This window comes from Mauremys reevesii, linkage group 5 (genome assembly GCF_016161935.1).
Source record: "Mauremys reevesii isolate NIE-2019 linkage group 5, ASM1616193v1, whole genome shotgun sequence".
Classification (NCBI taxonomy): Eukaryota; Metazoa; Chordata; order Testudines; family Geoemydidae; genus Mauremys; species Mauremys reevesii.
The window spans coordinates 136,838,235-136,863,542 of record NC_052627.1 but is presented as its reverse complement, the minus strand read 5'-3'; the positions used below and the strand labels follow the sequence as shown (position 1 = coordinate 136,863,542).

Genomic DNA, 25,308 nt, shown 5'->3' with positions numbered 1-25,308 from the left:
AACACTCCGGATCTGAACGCCTCCAAACAGGGGGCCCAATGTAATGGTGGGGCTTGCACCCAGCTCGGGGACATCCCATGACCCTCTGCTACCGAACACCACATAACAAACTCTCTGCATTGCCCCGTCAAGCCATTGTGTAGGTCTGAGCTGGGCTCACCTGGCTGAACCCAAGTGCCCTTGCTCCCAGGCAGAGGCCGCTGAGAGATGACACCTGGAAAATCCAGAAATGCATTTACACTTGTACACCGGCATGCCCAGTGCCCACATGCTTTGCAGAAGATATTTGGGCCTCAGTCTTGCCAAGTTGGCTTGCAAATTTTCCTGTTAATCTGGGAGTTTTTAATCTCAGGTATGGGCTTTCTTCCTTTCCCCACAACCAGCTGTAGGTTACCACATTGTGAAGAGTTTGAAGGGATGTCTTTGACTTTTTGGGGACTGGGGGGGGGCAGCCTTCTAATCCCCTCCTGTGACGTTATTGATATAAATTGGGACCATATAGAACATAGGTTGCAACCAAGGTCCTGTAGTGGCACCAAATCTTGGGTAAAGGGGGTCATATAAGGTGTCTAAGACCAGGTTATGGGTTGCTGGTTATGATTATGCTGTCTGTGTGCATGTATCATTTTTAGTTGAAGTTATGTATATTGGCTCTATACTGTCTGTATTTCAAGTTGGTGATGTGCTTCTGGGTGATCTCCCAGACAAGTTGGTGTTAGCTCTGCTTAGCCTGCTTGATGGTCCATTAAGGACCATCAGCTACACAATTGACCCATGGAAAGAAGGCAGATATGCCTTATGACTCAGCGAAGTATGCAGGGACTGGACTCCAGACTCCATTTTGCTGTAATTTTCCACGGTAAGGACAAAGAGATTCTTACACCTGGAAAAGCCTATATAAGGCTAATGCCTCATCTCCATCTTGTCTTCAATCCTGCTTCTTACCTCTGGAGGGACTTTGCTACAACCTGAAGCTCTGCACAAAGGACTGAATGACCCATCCCAGCGGGGGATGTTCCAGAGACTTGATTTGAACCTGCAGTTTATGCCATCACTGCTGCAAGCCTGAACTAAGAACTTTGCCATTGCTGTATGTAATTGATTCCATTTACCAATTCTAGCTCTTATCTCTACCTTTTTCCCTTTATGAATAAACCTTTAGATTTTAGATTCTAAAGAATTGGCAACAGTGTGATTTGTGGGTAAGATCTGATGTGTATATTGACCTGGGTCTGGGGCTTGGTCCTTTGGGATCGAGGGAACCTTTTTCTTTTATTGGGGTGTTGGTTTTCATAACCATTCATCCCCAGGACGAGTGGAACTGGTGGTGATACTGGGAGACTGGAGTGTCTAAGGAAATTGCTTGTGTGACTTGTGGTTAGCCAGTGGGGTGAGACCAAAGTCCCTTTTGTCTGGCTGGTTTGGTTTGCCTTAGAGGTGGAAAAACCCCAGCCTAGGGCTGTGACTGCCCTGTTTGAGCAATTGGTCCTGAATTGGCACTCTCAGTTGGGTCCCGCCAGAACTGCCTCGTCACACCTCCCCTTCCAAAAAAATAAAAAGATCTAAATATTCCCAGTGTCTGAGTCTGTGGGGCCAGGACATGGTCCCACAGCTGGAGTCCTTAACCCAGAGACATCAGAGCTTCCAAACAAGCCAAGCAGAATGGTGGTTTTGACTAAGGTCCCTCATTGGCTGCCCAGAACTAGTGGGTTATCCAATCAAGAGTGGATCATCTCCAACCAGCAGGCAACTAGACGGGGTCTCCAACCAACACTTTCTGTAGAGGTGTCTGGTTTAACAATGCTATGGAGCTAGGCTACACTCATCCCAATGTCCCATGCCCCTGTCCCTGAACCCTGGGGACACCAGGTACATGTTTTTGCAGCAGCAACCACATCATTGTACAGAATCGGGTGCACTAGCTGCACTAGTGTAAATCCGGAGTAACACCAAAGGAGTCAGCAAGTAACACCAATGGGGTTATTTCACCGTGATACTGGCTCAGTTGAGAGCGAAATTTATCCCATAGCAATCAAAAGCTGTTTTCATCTGATGGACGCTCAGCATAATCTAGGTGAGATGAGCAGGGTCCCGGCCCGATGCCTAGTGGTAAATGACCACCAGTCCGAGCAGAGGAGCCAAGGACTCGCTGGGCCGTGCAGACTGCACTCATCTTCCACCCTAGTTTGCAGCACATTGGCAGGTCAATATGGAGGAAGCCTGCTCTACTGCTACTCATCCTGCCTCAGATCTTTGGTTAAACAGAGGCCTCTAGTCTGCAGGGCCTTTGACTCAGCTCCTTTCGCCAGCACAGCTTCCTTTTCCAAACACTTACTATAAAGACTAACCATCCTGCAAGAGCTTATTGCATGATCCTCTTTTCTCTTCCACCAGGATCTCCCATAACGTTATCCAGTGGGAGCTGTCATGCCCATCTTATTTCAGCTCATCTTCCTGGCCAGTCATGCCCAGCAAGGTACGGTGCCATGTTTAATCCTAATAATAATGATCAGTGGTGTTCTATTAGCTTCTGCCTGCATGCAACACTCCCTCCACTGCCTCCCTTCAGCATGGCAAAGGGTTTGGACCATTAGGAAATGGATAGAGAATAAGACAGAAAATATCACAATGCCACTACATAAATCCATGGCACACCTGCACCTTGAATACTGCATGCAGTTCTGGTCGTCCCATCTCAAAAAAAACCCTATATTAGAATACGAAAAGGTTCAGAGAAGGGGAACAAAAATGATTAGGGGTATGGAACAGCTTCCGTATGAGGAGAGATTCAAAAGACTGGGACTGTGCAGCTTGGAAAAGAGATGACTAAGGGGGGATATGACTGAGGTCTATACAATCATGACTGGGGTGGAGAAAGTGAATAAGGAAGTGTTGTTTTCTCCTTCACATAACACAAGAACACCCAATGACATTAATAGGCAGCAGGTTTAAAACAAACGAAAGGAAGTATTTCTTCACACAACGCACAGTCAACCTGTGGAACTCATTGCCAGGGGATGTTGTGAAGCAGGGGTCAGAAAAGAACTAGATAAGTTCATGGAAGATAGCCATTGATGGACCTATTAGCCAAGATGGGCAGGGATTCAACCCCATGCTCCGGGGGTCACTACCCTCTGTTTGACAGAACCTGGGAATGGGCGACAGGGATGGATCACTTGATTACCTGTTCTGTTCATTCCCTCTGAATACCTGGCACTGGCTACTGTCGGCAGACAGGATACTGGGCTAGATGGACCACTGGTCTGACCCAGTCTGGTTGTTCTTATGTTCTTACCCAGAGCCTGGAGGATTCTCTCTCCTAGGTTCAGGAGCAATCTCTAACCGACCCCTGTATATTCTCCCAGGGCAGTGCACGCTCCTGTTTTACACCAGTAGGAGTGGGAGTAGGATCAGACACTGAGCGTTTACTGGTCCTAAGTCACAGTACAAAAACCAATTGGCCAATCCCTTGGCAGCAGGTGACATTATTTATTTGTATTTCGGTGATGCCTCGGACACAAAACACAGGCAGTGCAGCATTATCCCCATTTTACACGCAGGTAAACTGAGGCACTAAGACAGCAGCCCAAATTTCCAGCATGGACCCTGATTTTGGATGCCCAGCTTGAGGGCCCAATTTACAGTGGTAACATGCACCAGCTGCTCGCAATAGGACAAATTCTGCTCTGGGATGACTCCACCAACTTGAATGGAGTTACCCCAGAGACCAGTTGGGTTCATTGACTTTAATGGGAATTGCATCTGGTCGGCACTTCTGAAAATCTGGGCCTAAGTGAGATGCTCAAGCCCCTTCCCCCTCTCCCCAGCTCCACACACAGACACAACAGATCAGTAGCAAGGCCAGAAGGGAAGAGAGCTCTGCCCAGGAGCCAGGCCCCGCTGGCTGGCGGAGAGGAGAGAAGCATGTTGCTGATGGAGTCAGCAGATTAGCTCTGTCCTGACTGAGGTTTCTGCTTGTACCTTGCTCCCTCTGTCTGTTCCCCTCCCCCTCTCTCTGTTCCCCTCTGTCTAATACAGCCTTTGGCTCGTGGGGCGTCACCTACCCCCTAAGCCTGCACAGTGTAAAGGACTCCTGCGTCCTGATACCCTGCACCTTCAGCTACCCCAGCACAGTGACCTCCACGGGCAGCATTGTGGCCATCTGGTACAAGGATTACGATAGCCAGCGCATTGTGATTTACCACTCGGCCACTCCCAGCGAGGTCGATGGCAGGTTCCAGGGCCGGACCGAGCTGCTGGGCGACCTGGCCGGGCACAACTGCACCCTGCTGCTGAGGGGCGTGAGGAGTGAGGACAGCGGCAAGTACAACTTCAGGTTCGAGATCAACCAGGGCGACCGGTGGTCAGACCTGCGTGGGGTGATGGTGACGGTTACCGGTGAGTATGGAGACGAGCTAGCCAGAGCGTGTAAAATCACAACTACTCCACTGTGTGTCATGGGCCCTGTAGTGCTGCCAGCCACAGGTGAGTCTCCTGTAGCTCAAGTGCTTGTGCAGCAGCTGAGTTCTATCCGCACTGCTGCCATGAATGTCCAAGGGTACCGTGCCGTGATGGAGGAATAAACTGGAATCGCTATTATCCCATCGCAGATTCCCCAGAATCTCTCTGTTCTTTCCATCCCTAGATGCCCCCACCAGCCCAGCCATTGCTGCCCCGGAAGATCTAAGGGAGGGTATGAGAGTGAACTTCACCTGCTCCAGTCCATATGCCTGCCCATACGATGGCACCGCTCTGCAGTGGAGGGGCTACAATGCCCTGCTCTCGACCGTGACTGGGACAGTGCAACTGGACACCACTGGAGTGCTCAGCCAGCAGATCCTCGTTACCTCCTTGTCGTGGCAGGACCACTCCAAAAAGCTGTTCTGCGAAGTGTCTGTTGGCTCCAAGCAGGCAAACGGGGAAATCGCTCTGAGGGTGAAATGTGAGTAGTGCTGCTTTTCAAACACTGCCCTTGCTGACTGGAGCGAGGACCAGCAACTACGGCCTCTGTTTCTGCATTGCCCAAGTCATGTCTTTCCAGCCCACAATGCTTCCAGGTCTGCCATGTGATCTCTGACACCCGGCCAGAAATTCATGGCCAGATTCCCACGGAAATCTGGCTTCCCTAAATTCTCCTCTGTGATTTTCACTGAACAAAGACTTCGTCTCGCCTTGCAGCCCTATCCTGCTCTGTGGCAGTGCTGGGTGCTGCTTCAGCAGCTGCCCTGTTCCACCCCAGAGGCAGCTGCATTCCTGTGGGGAGCGAATTGGGTCTTGTGTCTTAGGAGAGGATGATTTTTGGAGCCAACTGTGTCGGCCTCTGACTGCAAAAAGAAACAGAAACTTTCGACCCCTTTCTTTAACTGCAAAAGCCTGCAGACCAGATAAGCAGCTGCCGACTTCTTTCTTCTGCGCTGGTCAAGCCAAAAGCAAACATAACCCCTGTGAATCACGAGGGGGGGGATATCTCATTTGATTGTTCACAGATTGATCACAGCAGCTTTGTTTTTTTTTAGATAGCCAGCAGGTGCCCAGATTCACAACAAAAACAAGACAGGCTGCATAACAAAACAAAAAAAATAATTTAAATAAAAGTTAAAGCATTCTGGGATACTCCTAATACCCCTGAGCCAAATACAGGCGTGTGTGTGTACACACACAGACCAGCACTGCAATGCTTATTCCCCAGCAGACCCAGGTGGCAGCCAGCCAGCCAGCCAGGAGTTGCAGTTGCTGATGGATGTGCCCTGCAGATGTGGACAGTTCAGCGCTGGAAAGCCTCCACCAGCGCTGCAACTCTCAAGTGTAGCCATACCCTTATAGAGCCACACTTGGGAAAAAAAAACCTCCTCTGGTTGATTTGATGCTGGGTGCAATTAATTGTGGATGCAAGTGAGAGGATGCAGAGGTCTGACAACCTGCAGAGTTAGACATCTGCATGCTATCGCTGGCAGAGCGCGGGAGTGGAAGGCAGGCTGGGGACCCCGGTGAATATCATTTGTAAAGCTCTGTGAGAAGATAGCGGCTGTACAAACGCAGAACCTGTTACCCCTTAGAAACAGTCTGTGGCCCTCACCCTGGAGCAGCTGTGCTGACATGCGCAGACTCAGCAGCCTAAAACAAGACAGCACCTAGCCAGCTTGGTAAAAGTGGCCAGAGATCCCAGGGGCTGGTGTCAATCCCTGGTGCAGTCACTCCAGATGTCTCCTGGAAGCTGCGTCTGGCCAACAATTTCCTAGTTCCTCTCGTTCTCCTGGACCGACTTCTCTCACTGCTGTACAGACCCTCCCCCCCGACTGCCTCTTACCACTTGGTGGTGCTACTGTCAGCTCCAGATACGTTTCTCATTAAGGCCAACTGCCAGCTGCCCTTCTAATATCACTTCTTCCTTCTCCACCCACCACCGGCTCATGACAGCTCCCCACTTTCCTCTCAGCACGGCCCCTGTGCAGTGTGCCCAGCCCTTCCTCCCCACCCACCGTCTGCCTGGCAAACGGGACTCTCCTCCCAGCCCCGATGGGGACGCTGAGATAGCTGGTAGCCAGACCCTGCCGTGTGTCGACGAACTCCAGTGATCCATGGAGCGCAGCACCGCCTGCCCGCACACACTTTTCAGCCCGAGAACTCTACCCAGGATGCCTTGTTCTTCTGCTCACAGACTCCTGCCAGCAGCCACCTTCTGCCCATGTCATTAGCTTGACCATGGGCCAAGACCTTTCCAGCTTCTACCTGCGGAGCTGCCTCCTTTTCCGAAAGCAGAGAAGCCCCAGGCTATGCTGCCCAGGGAACGTGGTTAGGAAGCAGCCCTAAGTCCTGGATCTGGCTTCCTGGCTTGCAGGGAACCATCTCTAAGGATGAGAAGCTGGTTCAGGTCCTTTTGCCCACTCAGGCTTTGGTCTCTGACACTGGCAAGGGGGCTAGCTGAGGTGGGGGGGGGTCTTGTGCCCTGTAGGGATGTGTCGGATATACAGACTCCTAGACCCGTAGGGTGAGAAGGGACCGCAAGGGCATCTAGTCTAACCCCCCGCCAAGATGCAGGACTTGTGCCAACGTCATTTCCAAGAGCCCACAGAGAGAAGAGCTGTCAGAGGGTCATGAGCAGCACGGACCAGACTGGAGACAGCGACGAACGGTTCTGAGCTAACCTGACTTCCCTAAGTCAGGACCGCTGGCTTCAGCCTCAGCCAGCGATTCCTGGCTGTGGTGGTGCCCACTGGATGCCACCTCCATTCATTGCGTGTCCTTTCTTCCTCTGACTCCCCTGCAGATTCCCCGAAAGGCGCAAAAGTGGTAATCAACCCCTCCACAAAGAACATCCGGGTGGGCGACGCTGTGTCTCTCACGTGCAGCGTGAACAGCACCTTCCCCGAGGTCACCACCTACAAGTGGTACAAGGGCGGGACCGCCTTGGGGGGGAGCCAACAGATTCTGACTCTCCAGAGCGTTGCTCGCGAAGATTATGGCCCATACCACTGTGAAGCGGAAAATTCCGTCGGCACCGGGGTGGCGGAAGCAGCTGTTCTCTATGTTTTTTGTAAGTATGGAGGACGGGGGCCTCAGATGAATCACCAGCCAATAGCACTGTAGCACCAATGCTTCATGGGGACCATGTGCAGTAAAGAAATAAAACCAGTCCTCCATCTAGGCCAGGATGGCCAAAGGTGGATGCTTCAGCAAAACAATAACGTTCCCTCCACCCTAATGCAACTGACTGTCTGCCTCAGTATTTGTCATTAGAGCGGGCTGGGAATTCTTCAAGGAATGTTTTTTTTTTAAATGCTGATTTGTCAAAACCCAAACAGTTTGCAAAGCAGGGGCGGGTTTCAAGGTCTCTCCCGACTCAAAAAATGATCAGAAAACTTTTTTGAAATTGTCAAGCTGGCCGGTTTTGACATTTTAATGTTTCCACTTTTCAAGTCAAAATGACTTTTTGTTTAGAAATGTTAGTCAATTTTGCCTAAAAAAATAGTTAAAGAAAAAAGGTCAAAATCAAACTGAAACATGCCATTGACCCAAACCAATTTTTTTTTTGCATTCACAAAAATTTGAGATTTTGACTTTTCGTCCCACTTCTGGACAGGAACATTTTTCAGTGTCTCCGATTTATTTTATAAGATGGGAAAATGGTTTCCTACTCAGCTTGATTGATCACCCTCATGTCTGAGTGCCTCACAAGCACTACTGAATCTGCCCTTTGGGATAAGGAAATATTGCTAGCTCTGTTTTACACATGGGGAAACTGAGGCACAGAGTGACTAAATGACTTGCCCAAACACAGCAAGTCTGCCAGTGTGGTAGAAATTGAATCCCAAAGTTCCCAAGTCCTAGTGCAGTGCTTTAATCACAAACCCAGTCTTCCTCCCCCTTCACTCTTGCATCCCAGAGAGATGGTGGGCGGGGGAGTCTTCTTCAACCCAGAGGGTGTCCCAGTCATGTCTTGAAGCTCGAAGATCAGTCGCCTTTGAAATCTGGCTTCACCCCATCCTGGGTGCAGGTTATTTGCTAGGATCATGTGGGTGTATCTCACATACTCAGTTTCCTGCCACTCCAGGGGACTGGAGCCCTGGTACATCTCCTTCCCCCTCAATCTCTGCCCATGGCACAAAGTAATTGAGTATCCCAAGGGCTGTAACTTTTTGGTCTAATTCTGGTGGATGGGCTGGCTAGGGGGTGGCTGGGTGGTGCTTAGTGGCCTCTTCTATACAGAAGGTCAGCCTGGATGATCTGGTGGTCCCATCTAGTCTTAATCTCTCTGACTCAATCTGCTGTCATCTCCTTCAGCTGCCGTGGTCTCGGTGAACCCTTCTGCAGAGATACAGGAAGGCGAGATGGTCACTTTGACGTGCGCCATTCCCGGCGAGGAGAACCAGGATCTCAGCTACACCTGGTACAAGAACAACGTCTGGATCAAGGAAGGCACGGCCCGCTCCCTGGTGTTTCACGAAGTCACCAGCAGCGACACCGGCTATTATTCGTGCAAGGTGCAGAACAACAAAGGGAGTGAGATGTCCCAGGCCATCAGCCTGACCGTGTTCTGTAAGTGTAGCACAAAACTCACACCTACTACTGCAGGGCACCTTGATCTGAGGTTTTTAAAGGGTTAAGGTTTTTAAGGGGGGTTGTGTGCTGAGCCGGGGGCAGGGAGGGGCGAGGGGGAGGGCTGCTCAGGGAGAAGAGGGGTTTAAAAAGCCAGCTCCTAAGTGACCAGAGGAGCTAGTGAACAGGGGAGTTTTACAAGGGAGTTTAGAGAGGGGGAGCGAGAGGCAGATACACCTAACAACCATTCTCTAAACTTAACCCCCCACTCCCACCAAAGCAAAGCACAAACCACAAAATCCTACAAGAGTAAAAAGAACGCCGGCAGAAGCAGCTGAGTGGGGGCGGGGGAGGATATCCAGTTTACTGCACTGAATGCAGCATGTACGGTTGTGGGCAGGTGGCAAACATGTGCATTCAGTGCAAACAGCTCCTGGTCTTCACAGACCGAGGAGCGGCTCTGGAGACCAGAGTGGCTGAACGGGAGGAGCAAAGGGAGACAGAAAGGTGAACCGAGGAGACTTTCAGGGACATGGCAGAGCGGCCCCTCCCCCAGTTTGACAGCCTCTGAGTAATACAGCAGGGGGGGAAGGGGAATCACAGTTTTGCAGGTTTGGGGAAGATAAATATTTAGGGAGTTTTGCCTTGACATGTTTGTCAGTAAAAACTGGGGAAACCGTCCCTGCTCCAGGAAATATCAGCTGCCCCACAAATATCTGCCAGGGGATCACGGGAGGTTTGATGCAGCAAGGCTTGCAGCATTAATGGAGTTCTGGTACTTGGGTAAATGTGACCGGGTTGCTCCTTGGCTCACAACCACAGCTGTCTCCCCGGTCAGGTGCAACCGACAGAGATTACCTGCAGCAGCCTCACTCAGCAACAGCAGCTGCATCAGTGCTAGCAAATCCAAACCGATAGTCCCGGAGTCACTCTGCAGGCAGCATGTTTAGTCAGTGGCTGCGCCCAGCCAGGCCTCTCCTTCACGGAGTTTGCTCTCCCTCCCAGCCAGTCCTGACCTGAGCTGGGGTCTCCCCCAGTGGTTCTCACCCTGGAGCCCGTGGGCCACCTGTGGCCCCTATCAGCACAGAGCTGCGGTCAGGAGCGCCACCTGCTTTTTTGCCACCCTAGGTGGCAGAAGGTCCCGCCCCCGAAATGCCGCCTCCGACAGAGGCAGTGGAAGGTCCCGCCCCCGAAATGCCGCCTCCGACAGAGGCAGTGGAAGGTCCCGCCCCCGAAATGCCGCCTCCGACAGAGGCAGTGGAAGGTCCCGCCCCCGAAATGCCGCCTCCGACAGAGGCAGTGGAAGGTCCCGCCCCCGAAATGCCGCCTCCGACAGAGGCGGTGGAAGGTCCGGCCACTGCGGTCGCGGCTCCCCAAATGTTAGTGCCCTAGGCGACTGCCTAGGTCACCTAATGGGTTGCGCCGGCCCTGGCTGCGGCCCATGTAACATCCTCAGGGCCATACAGGTAGTATTGCATGCGGCCCACATAACACATCATGGGCCACATATATGGTCCACAGTGGGAAACAGGTTGAGAACCACTGGACCCTGTCACAGTAAGATCCGGCGCCCCTAGAGGAAACAGCCGGTCAGGGCCCTGGGAAAGGGACACAGGCCCAGATTCTCAAAGCTATTTAGGCACCTAAACTAGGGTCCCCGTATGTCCCATTTTGGCCGGAACAGTCCCCTTTTTCAGCTCTGTCCTGGCCATCCCTACTTGTTTGCCAAAAGTGAGCATTTGCCCCAGCTGCAAAGCAGAGCGGAGCTCCGGGGGTCAGCCCCAGCGCATGGGGAGGCAACTCTGGCGAGCCCCCAGCCGTCCCATTTTTACTTTAAGAAATATGGCCACCCTACCCCCAACTCCCATTGATTTCACTGGGAGTTAGGTGCCTGGTTGCCTCTGAGTATCTGGGCCACAGCTCTTTTCACCTGTAGGGTGCTGGCTGGATCCCACCCAGGCCTGCAATGTCCAGAAGCCATTCCCACCTAACGGCTGTGTGCTGGCCTGGAGTTGGGAGTGTCATCCCAGTTATTAGTGTAGCAATGAAACACCAGACCCGAGTTACAATGTATTGGGAAACCCAGGAAAGGGCTGTGTCTGTGAGGCCACTGAGACTTCGCAGTGTTCTTAAAGCTCCAACTACTGGAGTCAAGGGATTAAGTTAAAAAAAAAATCTTGGCTTTCTTTTCTTTTCTTTTTTTTAAAAAAGGGCAAGTTTCTAGCACTGCTAGCTGGGGGAAAAGCTTGTAAACGTGACCTGAGTGTGCTCTAGTGACTCAAAAACTGGAAGGAATAAAAGAAACCCCAAAATTATAATATTTCTAAAAATCTCCTGGATGCTATTCAAACCCAGCAGGCACATCTGTTTTCTAAAGCTAGGTGATTCTAATCTGGCCGTCACCTTTTAACCTCTTACTCTAATCATAAATCCAGTTGTTATTCCTCCCTCCCCACCCCCACCAACTCTCCCCTGGGTTCTTCAATACCTGGCTCATCACACCACCAATGCTCTGTCATTGTCTCCCTTCCACCGCACAGATCCCCCTAGGGGCCTTGCAATCACTTTGTTCCAGGAGACGCAGGAAGGAAAACTGGCTCTCATTCACTGCACCGTGGATAGCCACCCCCTGTCTGTGCTGGCCCTTTACCGCAATGAGGCCCTCGTCGCCACCACCAGCTCCCATGCGGCCCCCAGCCAGCGGCTCAGCATCACAGCTTCCCGCAACTCCTTGAAACTGGAGATCCGGAACGTGCTGCCGGAGGACGACGGCCAATACCAGTGCACGGCAAGCAACGCATACGGGAATGCAACTGCTGCTAAGCTGTTCCATGCCCAAAGTGAGTAAATGATTTGTGATTACCACACGGGGTAAGGGGCTGCCACCAATCGGGACTCCCAGGCCCCCGGACAGATTTTTGGGCATGACGCCTTCTCCGAGCATCATGTTTAATAATACCAACATTCTTCTGCCACCTTCACAGTGGAAACCCTGGGCAATGGGGTCTCTCTCGTCACTCCATTTGAGGAGCATTTCACAACTGTCCTCTCTGCCATAGCTGCACCATCCTTAGATTAAGGCCTTACAGAAAGGTCGGCTGACTGCTGGGGCACCCTCATGTCTGGGTGCAGCCTAGCAGGCCCTCCTCATCTATCCGCCCCCCGCCAACAGCAGTGGTCTGCCTCGTCTCATGACTCTGCCCAGCTCGCTTTACGTCTCTCCCCAGCTGGGGTAACAAACGTACGACAAAACATTCCAAATTGTCTCCCAACACAAGAGATTCCTCGGCCCCCTCGGGTGCTATTGCTCAGCTTGTCCTCGAGGCTCCGTCTTCAGCCCCATCCTGGGCTCAACAGTCCTGACATGAAGCATGTACGCCCCTTCCTCAGGGCTGGGAGGGGAACCCTGGTCCGTTCTCCTTCCCTGCAGCCTGCACTTAGCACAGCCTCTCTGCTGGTCCCCAGGCGTCTCCCTCGGTCCTCCCAGGGCCTTCTTTCTCTGCTGGAACGCTGACTCCTCAGGACTGCCTCTCCGTGCCTTGGAGGGAGTAATTCCATTCCTGCGGCTTTCTTCAGTCTGCCTCCCCCTGGCCCTTCCCAGAGAGAGGAAACACCCAACCTCCTCTAGGGACAATGTGCCTCTGGCCCCAGCTTCACTGCCCCCGGCCTCCAGGTTTCCTCCTGGCTCTGGGCCCTCTGGCTCCCAGGCTTCTCTCATCCTTTAGCCCAAGGAAACTCTCAGCTATCTCTCACCCGGATCTCCTCCCTTCTTCTGCTCTGTGCTCCTTCCTTTATGAGCACCTGTCTCCTCCCCAGCTGGGCTGGGTAACCAGTTACGCCTGACACCCCTCCAGAAATCACCCGGGGGCCTGTTACACCCAGTCACAGACCTACACTCAATAAAGAAGTTATGGAGATGCTATTTAACATTCTGATACAGGCAGAGCTGGCTGACAAAACAGAACAAGTTCACTGAACATTTTGACGTTTCAGAGTTGGTGGCACAATTGGACCCATTTTTCATATTTTTTCAAAAATTTTCATTACATATTTTTTCAACACATTTCAACATTTCATCTCTCTTCCTTCTTTTGGCCCCTTTTGGCTAGTCAGTGAAATCATGTGGATAATGTCCCCCCCGCCCCCATACCTTTTCTTTTCCTTGTTTTTCCTTTTTCCACTCAGTGACTTTTCAGATCTTCTCCCGTTTCAGACCAGTTACAGAGCGGCAAAAGGGAAAAAAGGAGAGTAAAGTGGAGGGTGGCGGGGAGAGAAACAACCTTGCCAGTTTGCTCATCCAGTTGGATTCAGTGAGAGGGAGGGAATGATGAGAAAGGAGAAAAACCAAAAAATCTATAGTTTCAAAATTTAAGTAATTTTTAGATTTTTGAAAACCAAAATGAAACAAACATTTCAATGAGAACAAACTGAAAAATTTAATTCCAGTTAGAAATTTCTGCCTGAGAAAAATTCCATTGAAAATGACATTTTCCCACAACAAACAACAAAAACAAAAAAATCCTTTTTGACAAATCCCATTTTTGCAGTGGGAAAATTTTTTGGTTATTTTTTTTTTGACCAGCTGTAACTATAGACAGCTCAGGGACTGCTGATTTCAACTCACTTTTCTCCCGTCTTCTGGATTGTGCCTTGAAGAAGCTACAGCTGATTAGTAATGCAGATGCTCGGGATGAAGAGAGCGTGTTGTTCCGGTGCTGAAGTTCTGTGAAGTTTCATATAGGCCTGGTGTATCTTTATGAGGACTCTTTGTTTTTAAGCTTTCTCTGGAAGGAAATTGTTTCTTTGATTGGAGAAGCCAGGAGCCTCTCTAATAGAGCTAATCAGAAAATGTTTTTCAGGGTTTTTTTCCTTTTTGGAAATTTTGAGTTTTCACCAACATTTTTAGACTTCTTAGCAAAATATTGAAAATCCCAAATTTGTGACAGAAAAATTTCAACTGGAAACCAAAAATATTTCAATTTGGAAATGCAGTGATGGTACTTCATGGGAATTGTAGTTTAGGGTCCTCATATTCCCTTTTTCCTCTATAGTCCCAAATCCCAGGCCAAACCACAATTCCCATGATGCACCATGGCTTCCTTCTTGTTAAGCCACCACAGGTGCATCAAGGGACTCCCTGGTGCAGTGCATCATGGCAAATGTAGTTTGACTAGTCAGCCCATAGAGAAGAGTGCAGGCGGTATGCACCTGAACTACAACTCCCATGAAGCACTGCAGCAGTATTCCCAAACTGCAGTGTTTCAGCTTTGAGCCAAAAGCCAAAAACGTTTCTGGTTTTGGGTGTTTGGGTTTTGTGACAAAGTCATTTTTTCCACGCAGAAACCAGAATTCTTTTGTGGAATATTTTGTTTTGCCAAAAAAAAAAAAAAGCAATTTTTCTGTTGAAAAACAGTTTCAACAGGATTTTTTCAACCCCCCTTCCTCCTTTGGGCCAGCTATCCCAATCATAGAATCATAGAATCTCAGGGTTGGAAGGGACCTCAGGAGGTATCTAGTCCAACTCCCTGCTCAGAGCAGGACCAATTCCCAACTAAATCATCCCAGCCAGGGCTTTGTCAAGCCTGACCTTAAAAACCTCTAAGGAAGGAGATTCCACCACCACCTCCCTAGGTAACCCATTCCAGTTCTTCACCACCCTACTAGTGAAAAAGTTTTTCCTAATATCCAACCTAAACCTCCCCCACTGCAACTTGAGACCATTACGCCTTGTTCTGTCATCTTCTGCCACTGAGAACAGTCTAGATCCATCCTCTGTGGTAGGAGAGGCTGAAAGCCATCCTGCCAGTCTTATAAATGGCCTGTATTCCTCCTCTCCCTCCCTCCCCCAAACCGGACACAGTAAAAAAGAACAGCAAACAATAAAGAACCTCAACCTATCCCCTTTCCCAAGCCCATAATACTGCGGTATAGGCAAACCCAAACAAGCAGGGCGCTGAATCTCCACGCAGCAGCTGGACTAGAGGCTTGATTTCATGTCCCTGGCTTCATTACATCTCGCCGTACATCACGGGACTCACACAGCCCTTAGCACCAAAGCATATATTTGGCTTGGCAACATGGGCCAGTGTCCAGCGGGGACTACGGAGGCTGCTCAGGCTCACACATCTCATGTGAGGCCCAGAGGGCAAACCTTGGGTCACTGCCCTACCATGACAAAGATTTCACTCCCCTGCTTCACTGTGTTTCCTTCCCTCCCTCGTTCAGTGGCGAGAGTGTTGATCAGTCCCTCCCCGGAGGTGCGCGAAGGAGATGCAGTCACCCTGACGTGCGTCGCCACCCGAAGCGCAGAGGAAGGGACCAGCTACACCTGGTATAAGAACGCCAGGTGGCTGAAGGAGAGCTCCGAGAACACCCTGGTCCTCCCAGCTGCGAGCAGCAGGGACGCCGGCGCTTTCCAGTGTAAGGCCCAGAATAAGAGAGGCAGCAGCACCTCTCCGGCTGTCACCCTGCGGGTGCTGTGTAAGTATGACCTCCCTTCCACAGGTCCCGGGATAAGGCAAAAGGGGGAATTCTTTGTGATTAGGGAACTGGCTAATCCTTAGATCAGCTGGGGGACATCTTGGGGAGGCCACAATTCACATACTAATGGCCAAGTTCTGCCCTCAGCTGCCCCATCATGAAACTAAAGTGATCCCTGAATCAATGGAGTGACTCCAAATTTACACCAGAGTGACTCCAGATTTACATAAGCCTGTCTGAGAGCAGAATCTGGCCCTGAGAGCCTTTATTAAAGTAAGATGCAAGTCAGTTAATCGGATCAATCTGGCAATACCGTCCTGGTCCTGCAGCTGATGCGACTTAGCTAGCCTCCAGGACCCAGCAACTTTCTAGCTGAGTTCACAATCCAGATTCCACAGCAGGGTGCTAAACTGGTGTGGTGCTGGTGGAGTTGTCATCTTGCAGGTGAGATGTAGAGTAGAACTAGTATCCTGACCATTCATGGTCAGGAAAAACAGGCCCAGGCTGGCATTCTTCATAAGAGTATTAACTCTGGTGCCAGGCCCAAATTCCGCCTGCAGTAACTGCTGTTCGTCCTGCCAGTCACTTCTCCCTGTTTTAGGAGGAAACCGTTGTTTTCGCTTCCTGCCCTTAACATGAGTGTAGAGTTGCTGTGCACTGTAAAACAGCTGCTATGTTCCACCCCAGAGCTGCAGGTGCATTTCAGAGGTGGATGCTGTGCTCCCTACCCATAGCTTGTGTATGAGTCTAAATTTCTGGACTCTATCGGGATCCAAGACTCCATAAAAATGCAAGATCCTTGGGCCAGCTCATGAATGGGTGTCAATCGGAGTAGTTCCACTGAAGGAAACAGAGCTCTGCGGATTGACACCAGCTGAGGGTCTGGCCCATTGTTATCATCTAAACTCCCAAAGTTCTGCCCCAGAACATACGGTCCATCATATCAAAGTGAGGCTGGCGGCTCAGGGACCTTCAGTTGCTCCAGATTCCAATTCTGGCCAGATTCCTGTCTTGTCTTTATTGGCCCAGGCCTGTTTGAGCAAAGAAAGAGACTGAAGCAACAGCCTGGCTGCTGGTGCCATCAGAAGGACCCATTAGAGCGCTGGGGAAGGGGGAGTGGGGGTTGCGAGGGTTTCTCCTAATCTAGTAAACAATCATATGTCAAATAACATATCGGCCAATAACATTTTAACCCTGCAGTCCCACCGAGACGGCCCCAGATGACCTCCCTACTAGAGACGCAGAACAGGCACCTGGGCATCATCCTGTGCACCACCGACAGCGACCCGCAGTCCGAATTAGCCCTGTACAGAGGAGATGAATTAGTAGCTTCCACCAGTGGGTCCCGCTCGTTGGCCGGCCAGAGGCTCAGTGCGACGCCATCGTACAACAGCCTGAAGGTGGAGATCCGTGAGGTGGTGCTGGAGGACGAAGGGACCTACGTGTGCTCGGCTAGGAATGCCTATGGCAATGCAAGTACCTCCATGGTCTTCAGTGCAGAGAGTGAGTCCCCAGCTGGGTTCCTCTTGTCAAAGGGAACTGGCCTTTCCAACCGCGTGTGGTGGGAGAGAGACCCAGGCAGGCAGGGAGGGGGCCAGGCCTCTGTGTTGGCGGTAAGGGATGATTCAAGCTAATCCTTCTGCTGTTATAAAAAAAACTAACAACCCAGCAATTCCATTGATCGCAAGGGGGATTCACTGGAGGGGCGGGTCGCATCCCACCGACTCCTGTCACAGCCCTGGATTGAATCCTTAGCGAAATGGCTGTTGTGAGGGATCAAATAAGTATCATATCGTTTGGTCACCCTGAGCGTCATTCACCACTGGAACAATTTCCCAAACGTTGAGGTGGATTCTCCATCACTGGCAAGTTTTGAATCGAGGTGGGATGTTTGTCTAACAGCTCGGCTCTAGGGATTATTGTGGAGCAGATCTCCGGCCTGGGCTATGCAGGACGTCATCCTAGATCACAGTGGTCCCTTCTGGGCTTGGAATCTATGGGTGATTCACTACTGATCCCACCCTATTAACTCCTGTAGGGGAGGCCTCATTGCTTCCTAGGATGGCATCCAAGTTAGTGGGATGGGATCCATAAAGGGAACAAGTTAAAGGGGAGATTCCGCAGTACCCTATGGAACCACTGAATATTAAATATCATAGATTCATAGAAACCTAGGGCTGGACGAGACCTCAAGAGGTCATCTACTCCATCATGAAGGGAGGAAACTGCCTGAAATGTAAGTGTCCAATTTGGGCCTTTTGACAGAGTTTGCTACATAAAACCAAGCTTCTGTGCATGGAGATGCAATACTGGATAAATACGACATATCACAAATGACTTTAGGCCATGCACATTTTGCCAAGCACTGGCCATTTGACAGAACTCGAGGATAGCTGTAGGAAAATGGCTGCCAACTGAGGGCAGCATAATGGCCCATTTGTGACATTTGAAACGATTGATTCATTTGCTGCTAAAAAAAAGACAATTGTGAAATTTGCAAATGTTTCCAAAGTCGCACAAAGCTGGCGATACTCCAAGAGGCAACGATTCCCATCTGTGGGCCAGATTCTGCTCTCAGGAACACCAAGGTAAATCCAGAGTCACTCCGCTGAAAGCGATAGAATTATTACGCATTTACACTGGTGTAACTGAGATCAGAATCTGGCTTTGTGTTCAAAATCCCCCTCTCAAAGCATCATACAACTCCGATGTACAAGCTCATCTAATGTGTGCCGCCCCCAAGGTACTCCCCCCCCACACACACGGAAAACCTCACACGCACCTTCTGCTGTGCATTCTCCAGGACTTTGCCTAGTCCAGTTTTAACTGTCCGTTACAGCTACCACCGCTTCTCTTGAGAACCTGTTCCCCAGCCTAATCGAATCACAGAATCTAGTGACGGAAAAGACCCTCTTCTATGCTCCTAGCACCAAAGGGCAGGACTGCTCCCTCCAGAACATTTTCTAGAGCTCTGTCAAGTCTAATTTTAAATGTCCCATGCAATGGGGCTCCAGGCCGTCTCTTGGGGACAGATTGCACTGGCAGGAAATGTAGTCTAGGATACACAGACTAACTCCCCCTTGGGCTAAGCCCATCCCCTTGCTCCTTCATATACCCCCATGGGCTGCCCTTAACAACCACCTGCCCCCTGGGCCCTCCAGCCCTAGCAGGCCGTTATGTCGTGCCCCGTAATGTACCCAAAGAGACGCATCTTTCATTGCTTTGCTCTTCCCCCGTCGCTCAGTCCCTGAATCCTGTTTTCTCTCCTCCCCCCTCAGCGGCGAGGGTCATCGCCACGCCGGCCTCAGAGGTGCAGGAAGGCCAGAGCGTCAACCTGACCTGCCACGTGAGCAGCAACTCATCGGCCGTGACTAACTACAGCTGGTTCAGAAATGGCCAGTTGCTGTCCGAGGGCCTGGCCAATTCCCTGGTGTTCCAGCAGGTGGCCAGTGCAGACGCCGGGGTCTATTACTGCAAGGCAACGAATAACGGAAGAAGCAGAAGCTCCGCCTTGGTCTCGCTGAATGTGCTGTGTAAGTTCCAGACACTTTGAATCTTCATGGCAGTGGCAGGTTCCCACAGGAGCACGTACGCATGGGCCCCAGTGGTGAGGTCAGTCCTGTCCCAACCAACACACCTAACTGCACTTGCAGGTGCGCGTCACGGGTGTGTACACGTGAGGGTGCATTTGGCTACATGTCGGTGGCTGCACGTGGGTTCATGTAGTGTGCACGTGTATGATTGTGTGGGTGTGTGCATGTGTGAGTGTATGTGCACCTGTGTGCATTGTTTGTGTGCATCTGGGCTCTTGCGTACATGCAGGAGCATGCGTGTGTGCCAACACGTATGGGCACATGTAACCCAGGCTTACTCAGGCTGATGCTCTGGCCCCAGTAGTGGCCGAATCACATGGAAGCTGAAGACCCTGTTATGCCCCAAACAGGGACCTGTCTCTAAAAGCACGAGCTCCCGCTGCCTGTGCTAAAATACCCAGGGCTGTGAGCTCAAGGCTGGAGCCAGCCCACCGACCTCCAGGTGATCCAACCGCTAGAGGGGGACCATGCGCCACCCTGAGTACGAATGGGTGACACGTGCGTCTGTTCCGGAGAGAAGCTACCTGTGAAACATTGTGATCAGATGTGACTTATAGAACTCTGGCGACCAGCCCGCATGCAGACCCTGTGCTGTCGTCTAACCCCTCCTGTCCTCGCACAGCCGGGCTGTTTGCTTTAGGATCCAAACTGCTCGCCTGGCTTTTTAAAATTCACTGTCGGTTTCTTCATGTCAGTCTCAAAACCTCAGAAACTCATTCTCCTGCTTCCGGTCATTAGTACCAGCTTCCGCTCTGCCCTCCACTTGGTCACTGCTGATGAGAGACTGCCTCCTCCGCTGAAGATCTGCCAGCTGGAACGGCCAGCAAGAGTAGATTTGGGGCCAGGCTGTATTTTTTGTAATTAATAATAACTTATTCTTTTCAGGGGTCACCATAGGAAGCTAAAACCTGAGCAGAACTGACAATAAATAGCCTGTCTGTAATTAACCGGCTAGTGTGGGTGTTGGTGAGACTGTGTGTGTGTGTTAGAACACACATGAGCATGTGTGTGTATTTTAGCAGGCAAGTGAGCATGTGTGTGTTAGAATGTGTGAGAGTGTGTGTATTTTAGCATGTGATCATGTGCCTTCGTGTGTGAGATTCTCTCTACTCTATGGAGTCAGAGCTTTTCTTCTGTGTGTCATAGCCCCAGTACAGCTCACAGCTAATGGCGATTCTCTGCTAGCTCAATCAGTCGAGGAGTTTGAGTTCCATTGCTGTGTCCCCTGTAAGGTTTCTAGTGGCTGTGGTATGCAGCAGAGTGATGATGATGGTGAGGATCTAGGTGGCTATGGGATGGTCCAAGAGGGATAGGAGGGGTATTTAAACAAGCCTCAAGACATTTATAACTCAAGGACAATCTTTGCTCCCATCTCTTCAGATGCCCCCAGGAATCCCCGAATGACCTCGTTCCTGGAGGCGGAGATGGGCAGACTGGCCATCATCCGGTGTGTGGTGGACAGCAACCCCCCGGCCCAGCTGACCCTGTATAAAGGAGACAAACTCGTGGCCTCCCCCGGCTCCAGGACTGCAGCTGCCCAACGGATCGGCATCACTGCCTCCCCGAACTCCCTCAGGGTGGAGATCCGGGACATCACGCTGGAGGACGAAGGGAACTATCACTTCACTGCTAGCAATGCCTATGGCACATCTTCCGGCCGCCTGTACTTCCGTGTGCAAAGTGAGTATGGAGGAAACGGTTAGCGGGCGTGTGCAGCACTGCCCTCTGCTGGGTGCACGCAGAACTGCTCATCTGTGTGTCCTAGATCCCGTGCTGCTAGGGCCTCAGGAGCAGCGGGATCTGAGTTCGATCCCTGCTCTCACCGTGAAGTTCCACGGGGACGAGGACCTCCTAGGAAGCCCTGGCACAGGCGGGGTCCCTGCACTAGAGACAGGTGATTGGCTACAGGTTTCATAGGGTCTGTCTGGAGAAACACCTTCAAATTTGGCTACTTCTCCGAATCTTGGACCAGGTTTCCCAGGCTACAAAATGAGGCTGGAAACGTGGTGAGAATGGAGAGTCCTAGTACGCACCCACCTAGAAATACCACGAGATGGGGGAGGGGTTGGCCCTGGGTCTTCTGTGTGTAGCTGGGAAGGGCAGAGGATATGCAGGGAAATGACCTGTAATGAAGGGGATGAGGAGGAATGTAGCTGAGCATCTGAGACCCGTTAAGCAGGGGAGCTGCCCCTAGATGAATAACTCCCGGGAGTGTTCGGGTGGGACTTGCCCATCACCCTAGGAGAGGAAGAGCCCTCTCTGCATTCAGGGGTATTTTAATGAGTACTTGGCCTAAGTCCTCTCTGGTGTGTTTATTGGACACCGAAGCCTTCACTTCCTATCCTAACCTGTTATGTAGCATTGCTGCAGAAACAGTTGCCATGTTCCACTGCAGAGGCGGCAGCATAGTAATGGTGGGTGATCCTGATTGTAAAGCACCAGCAGGAGCATTTGGGGCTCTGTTATTGATGTAGCACCGAGAGGCGTGCACAGTCCCGCCCAGGCAGGCAGATAAAGATCCCTGCCCCAAGAAGCTTATAAACCACAGACTAGATCTTGATGTCCTTGCTCAGTCCTTCCTCAGGCAAACAGTCATTGACTTTGTAGTGAGTGAGGCTCGAATGCCGCTGCCAAGACCTGAGCCAGCATGGGGAGGGCGGTGAAGTGCACTGGAGTGGTGTAAACTGAGGCAGGTGGGGATTCTTGAAGGAGGAGAGGAAAAGGCCTTGACGGATGGTGATGGAAATTAGGGTTAGGCCAAAATCAGAACCCCAGACCCAAAGCTTGAGTTTCAGGGAAGTTTGGATCTGGATCCAGAGTCTGCAATTCAAGCCTGTGTCTGTAATGAGCTGACACACTGAATGCAACTTCTGTCCCCCTGGATTTTGTGGGAGCTTTAGAACCATTTCCAGATCTGGATTTCCCATCTTGGATATAAAAGGCTGAATGAGAACTGCCCGAATAGCAGCCCCTGTATTTTGGATTCAAATCCAAACTTGGCATGTTGGGGCCATCTAGGGTGGGGCCAGAGGTAGGATTCAACTTGCTTCTGAGATCCAGGCTGTTGTTCTCTCTCTTTGTGGTGCTTTGTCTCCATCCTGTAGCGGCCAGAGTTCTAATTACGCCCTCCACGGATGTGCAGGAAGGGGATGTCGTCTCCCTGACATGTGACGTGACAGGAAATGCTCCAGAGGGCGCCATCTACACCTGGTACAAAAACAGCCACCGGCTTCAAGAGAGCTCAGACAGCTCCCTCGCCTTTCCACACATAACCAGTGGGGATACTGGCTCTTACCACTGCAAAGCTCACAACCCCGAGGGAACCAGCAGCAGCATCTCCCCAGCCGTCAGCTTACACGTCTCTTGTAAGTGACATTGTTTATCCAGGTGGAGGCTGAGCCAGTTCTTATGGAGGTCTGTGGACAGCGTCCCATTGATGTCAGTGGATATTGGAGCAGACCGTTGCATTGCATCGCTGCTTAACTACGCCCTGGGCTGGGTGCATTGCTTTTCTCCAGAGCCCCTGCTGGAGGATGGCTATTCCCGGAGCTGGTTGGAAATTTTCCAAAGGGAGATTTTCCTGGCAGGAAATGCTGATTCACCTAAAGCAAAACGTTTCGCAGAAATGCATCATCTTTCGTGAAAATTTGTTTTGAAATCAAAAGGTGAAAAGAGCATTTCAATCGGGTCCAATGTTCCATTGCAGCCTTCTCGGACCAGCACGTTTCACTTTTCCGTTTCGACATGACTTTTGGTTTCTGATTTTTTCCCTTTTTATTATAAAACATCACATCAAATGAAAACAAAAAGACAAAATTGGGACGAAAGGTTTCAATGTTGTCAAAACGAAACATTTTGATTGACCTGAAATTTTATTTATTTTTTTCTTCAGAATTTTGGCTAGCAGGAAATTTCAGAATTATTTGATTTTGTTCCATTCTGGAACCAAAGACATTTCCAAATCACGAATCTCCCCCTGAACTGAAGATGGCAGTTTCTGCACAGCTCTGCGACTGCCACAGGCCATGGCTGGCCGAGATTCCATGAACCAGGGCCCTGCTCCAGGACAGCCTATCACTTCTGATGGCTCTAGAGAGAGAGGTTCTGGCACTGATCATGACGAGCCAGAGGCAGGAGCCCGTATTGCTTGGTAACATTCACGCTGACCTCAGTAGGAATTTGCCTGAGCAGAGAAGGAACAGGGACCATGGAAGGGGCACAGGTTTCACCCTGCCCCTTGCCAATGTTGTATCAAAGGCTTATTGAGCAGAGCAGGAGACGGTGCGGGCCACGCATCCTGGAGAAAGAGTCAGGCCAGGACCCTAAATGATTAGGGGTTTAGAGAGGGTCCCATATGAGGAAAGATTAAAGAGGCTAGGACTCTTCAGTTTGGAAAAGAGGAGACTAAGGGGGGACATGATAGAGGTATATAAAATCATGAGTGATGTTGAGAAAGTGGATAAGGAAAAGTTATTTACTTATTCCCATAATACAAGAACTAGGGGTCACCAAATGAAATTAATAGGCAGCAGGTTTAAAACAAATAAAAGGAAGTTCTTCTTCACGCAGCGCACAGTCAACTTGTGGAACTCCTTACCTGAGGAGGTTGTGAAGGCTAGGACTATAACAATGTTTAAAAGGGGACTGGATAAATTCATGGTGGCTAAGTCCATAAATGGCTATTAGCCAGGATGGGTAAGAATGGTGTCCCTAGCCTCTGTTCAGCAGAGGATGGAGATGGATGGCAGGAGAGAGATCACTTGATCATTGCCTGTTAGGTTCACTCCCTCAGGGGCACCTGGCATTGGCCACTGTCGGTAGACAGATACTGGGCTAGATGGACCTTTGGTCTGACCCGGTACGGCCGTTCTAATGTTCTTATGACCCATTTCAGTGGGAGTTAGGCTTTGAAGGTCTGGGCCATAGTTTCTCTGTGCCTTAGTCCCACAACCATAACATGGAGGTCTTACAGACCCCTTGCCTCCGAGGCATGTTGTGAGAATGAATCCGCTAACGGCTGTGCAGTGGATAGCACAAGGAAGCAGCTAATGGACATGTCTCCCCGCTGTGCCAGGCCAGCGGTGACCTTTGTAACCAGGCAGCTGGAATCAATTCCAGCCTCTTCCCAGCACCCCTGTGCGTCGCCCTTCTGTTAAAGTGTCATCACTTGCACTTTTGGGCCTTTGCTTAAATAAGGAATCTCGTTGGACCCTCCGGGCTGCCCTCATCAACACACAGGAAGAAATATCAATGACTATTCATCAGGAATGCTCAGCAATAAGCATATATAGGGCTGCCCACCTGTATCATGGCATTTACACTGTAGGAGGCAGAGCCAAGAGGGAAAAGTTTTTCCCATCCTGTGAAAATGTTCAGGAGTTGGAAAAATTTTCCCATCCTGAATCTGGATCAAACACCAAAATCTCAAAAATTTTCTGCAAACTGAAAAAACAAAAACAACAAAACCAAACTTCAGGTCCAGATCAATGGAAATATTTTGTTTTGATCATTTCAAAACCATTTTGTTTTGATTTTGAACTTTTCTTTCGTTGTTAACCTTTTTTAAAGGTTTAACTGACTGACTTTTCAAAACAAAGTCATTTTGAACTCGAAAACTGCTGTTTTTTCATTTCAAATCTTTTGCAACTTTTTTTCCAAACGTTTTTCAAGGCCAGAGATTTGTTGAAACCGACTGTTTCACAAGCAGTTTCATTTTCAATGAATCAAAAATTTTTGACCCCCAAAAAATTGCATCGAAAATTCCCAACCAGCTCTAGGAACAGAAGCGAACCACAAATATAAATTAAAATGTATTTGCAGTGGACTCTTTAATTTAGATTTTCAAATGGGAATGGGCTGGTCTGATCAGATTCTTCTGGGTGGATCTGCCTTTCCTTCTTCTCCTTCTATTATTTATAGTGTGGTAGTGTCTGCAATGGAGAACTTACAGGATAAAGGGACTTAAGACAGGGGGTCTCACACTTCATTGTACCGTGACCCCCTGCTGACAACAAAAATTACTACATGACCCCAGGAGGGGGGACAGAAGCCTGAGCCTGCTCGAGCCCCACTGCCCTGGGTGTGGGGGCAAAACCTGAGCCCCACTGCTCCAGGCAGGGGGTCCAAAGCTGAAACCCAAGAGCTTCAGCCCCAGGCAGGGGGCCTGTAACCTGAGCCCCACCACCTGGGGGCTGGAGCC

General features: G+C 50.5%; 1 protein-coding gene across 4 annotated transcripts in view; it reads left to right on the top strand.

The window, feature by feature from the left end:
- The window catches only part of SIGLEC1 (sialic acid binding Ig like lectin 1), a 49,031-nt gene that overhangs the window by 9,501 nt on the left and 14,222 nt on the right, over positions 1-25,308 (top strand). For 3 of the 4 annotated variants that reach the window (XM_039542632.1, XM_039542633.1, XM_039542631.1), the window contains exons 2-12: positions 2,395-2,476; positions 4,039-4,398; positions 4,646-4,942; positions 7,268-7,534; positions 8,782-9,036; positions 11,577-11,876; positions 15,262-15,516; positions 16,717-17,019; positions 18,795-19,049; positions 20,490-20,789; positions 22,214-22,474. In XM_039542632.1, the coding sequence (XP_039398566.1) occupies positions 2,428-2,476; positions 4,039-4,398; positions 4,646-4,942; positions 7,268-7,534; positions 8,782-9,036; positions 11,577-11,876; positions 15,262-15,516; positions 16,717-17,019; positions 18,795-19,049; positions 20,490-20,789; positions 22,214-22,474 (2,902 nt within the window). In that variant the 5' untranslated portion in view covers positions 2,395-2,427. The remainder of the gene's footprint in view (positions 1-2,394; positions 2,477-4,038; positions 4,399-4,645; positions 4,943-7,267; positions 7,535-8,781; positions 9,037-11,576; positions 11,877-15,261; positions 15,517-16,716; positions 17,020-18,794; positions 19,050-20,489; positions 20,790-22,213; positions 22,475-25,308) is intronic. The other variant, XM_039542634.1, reaches the window with a different exon arrangement.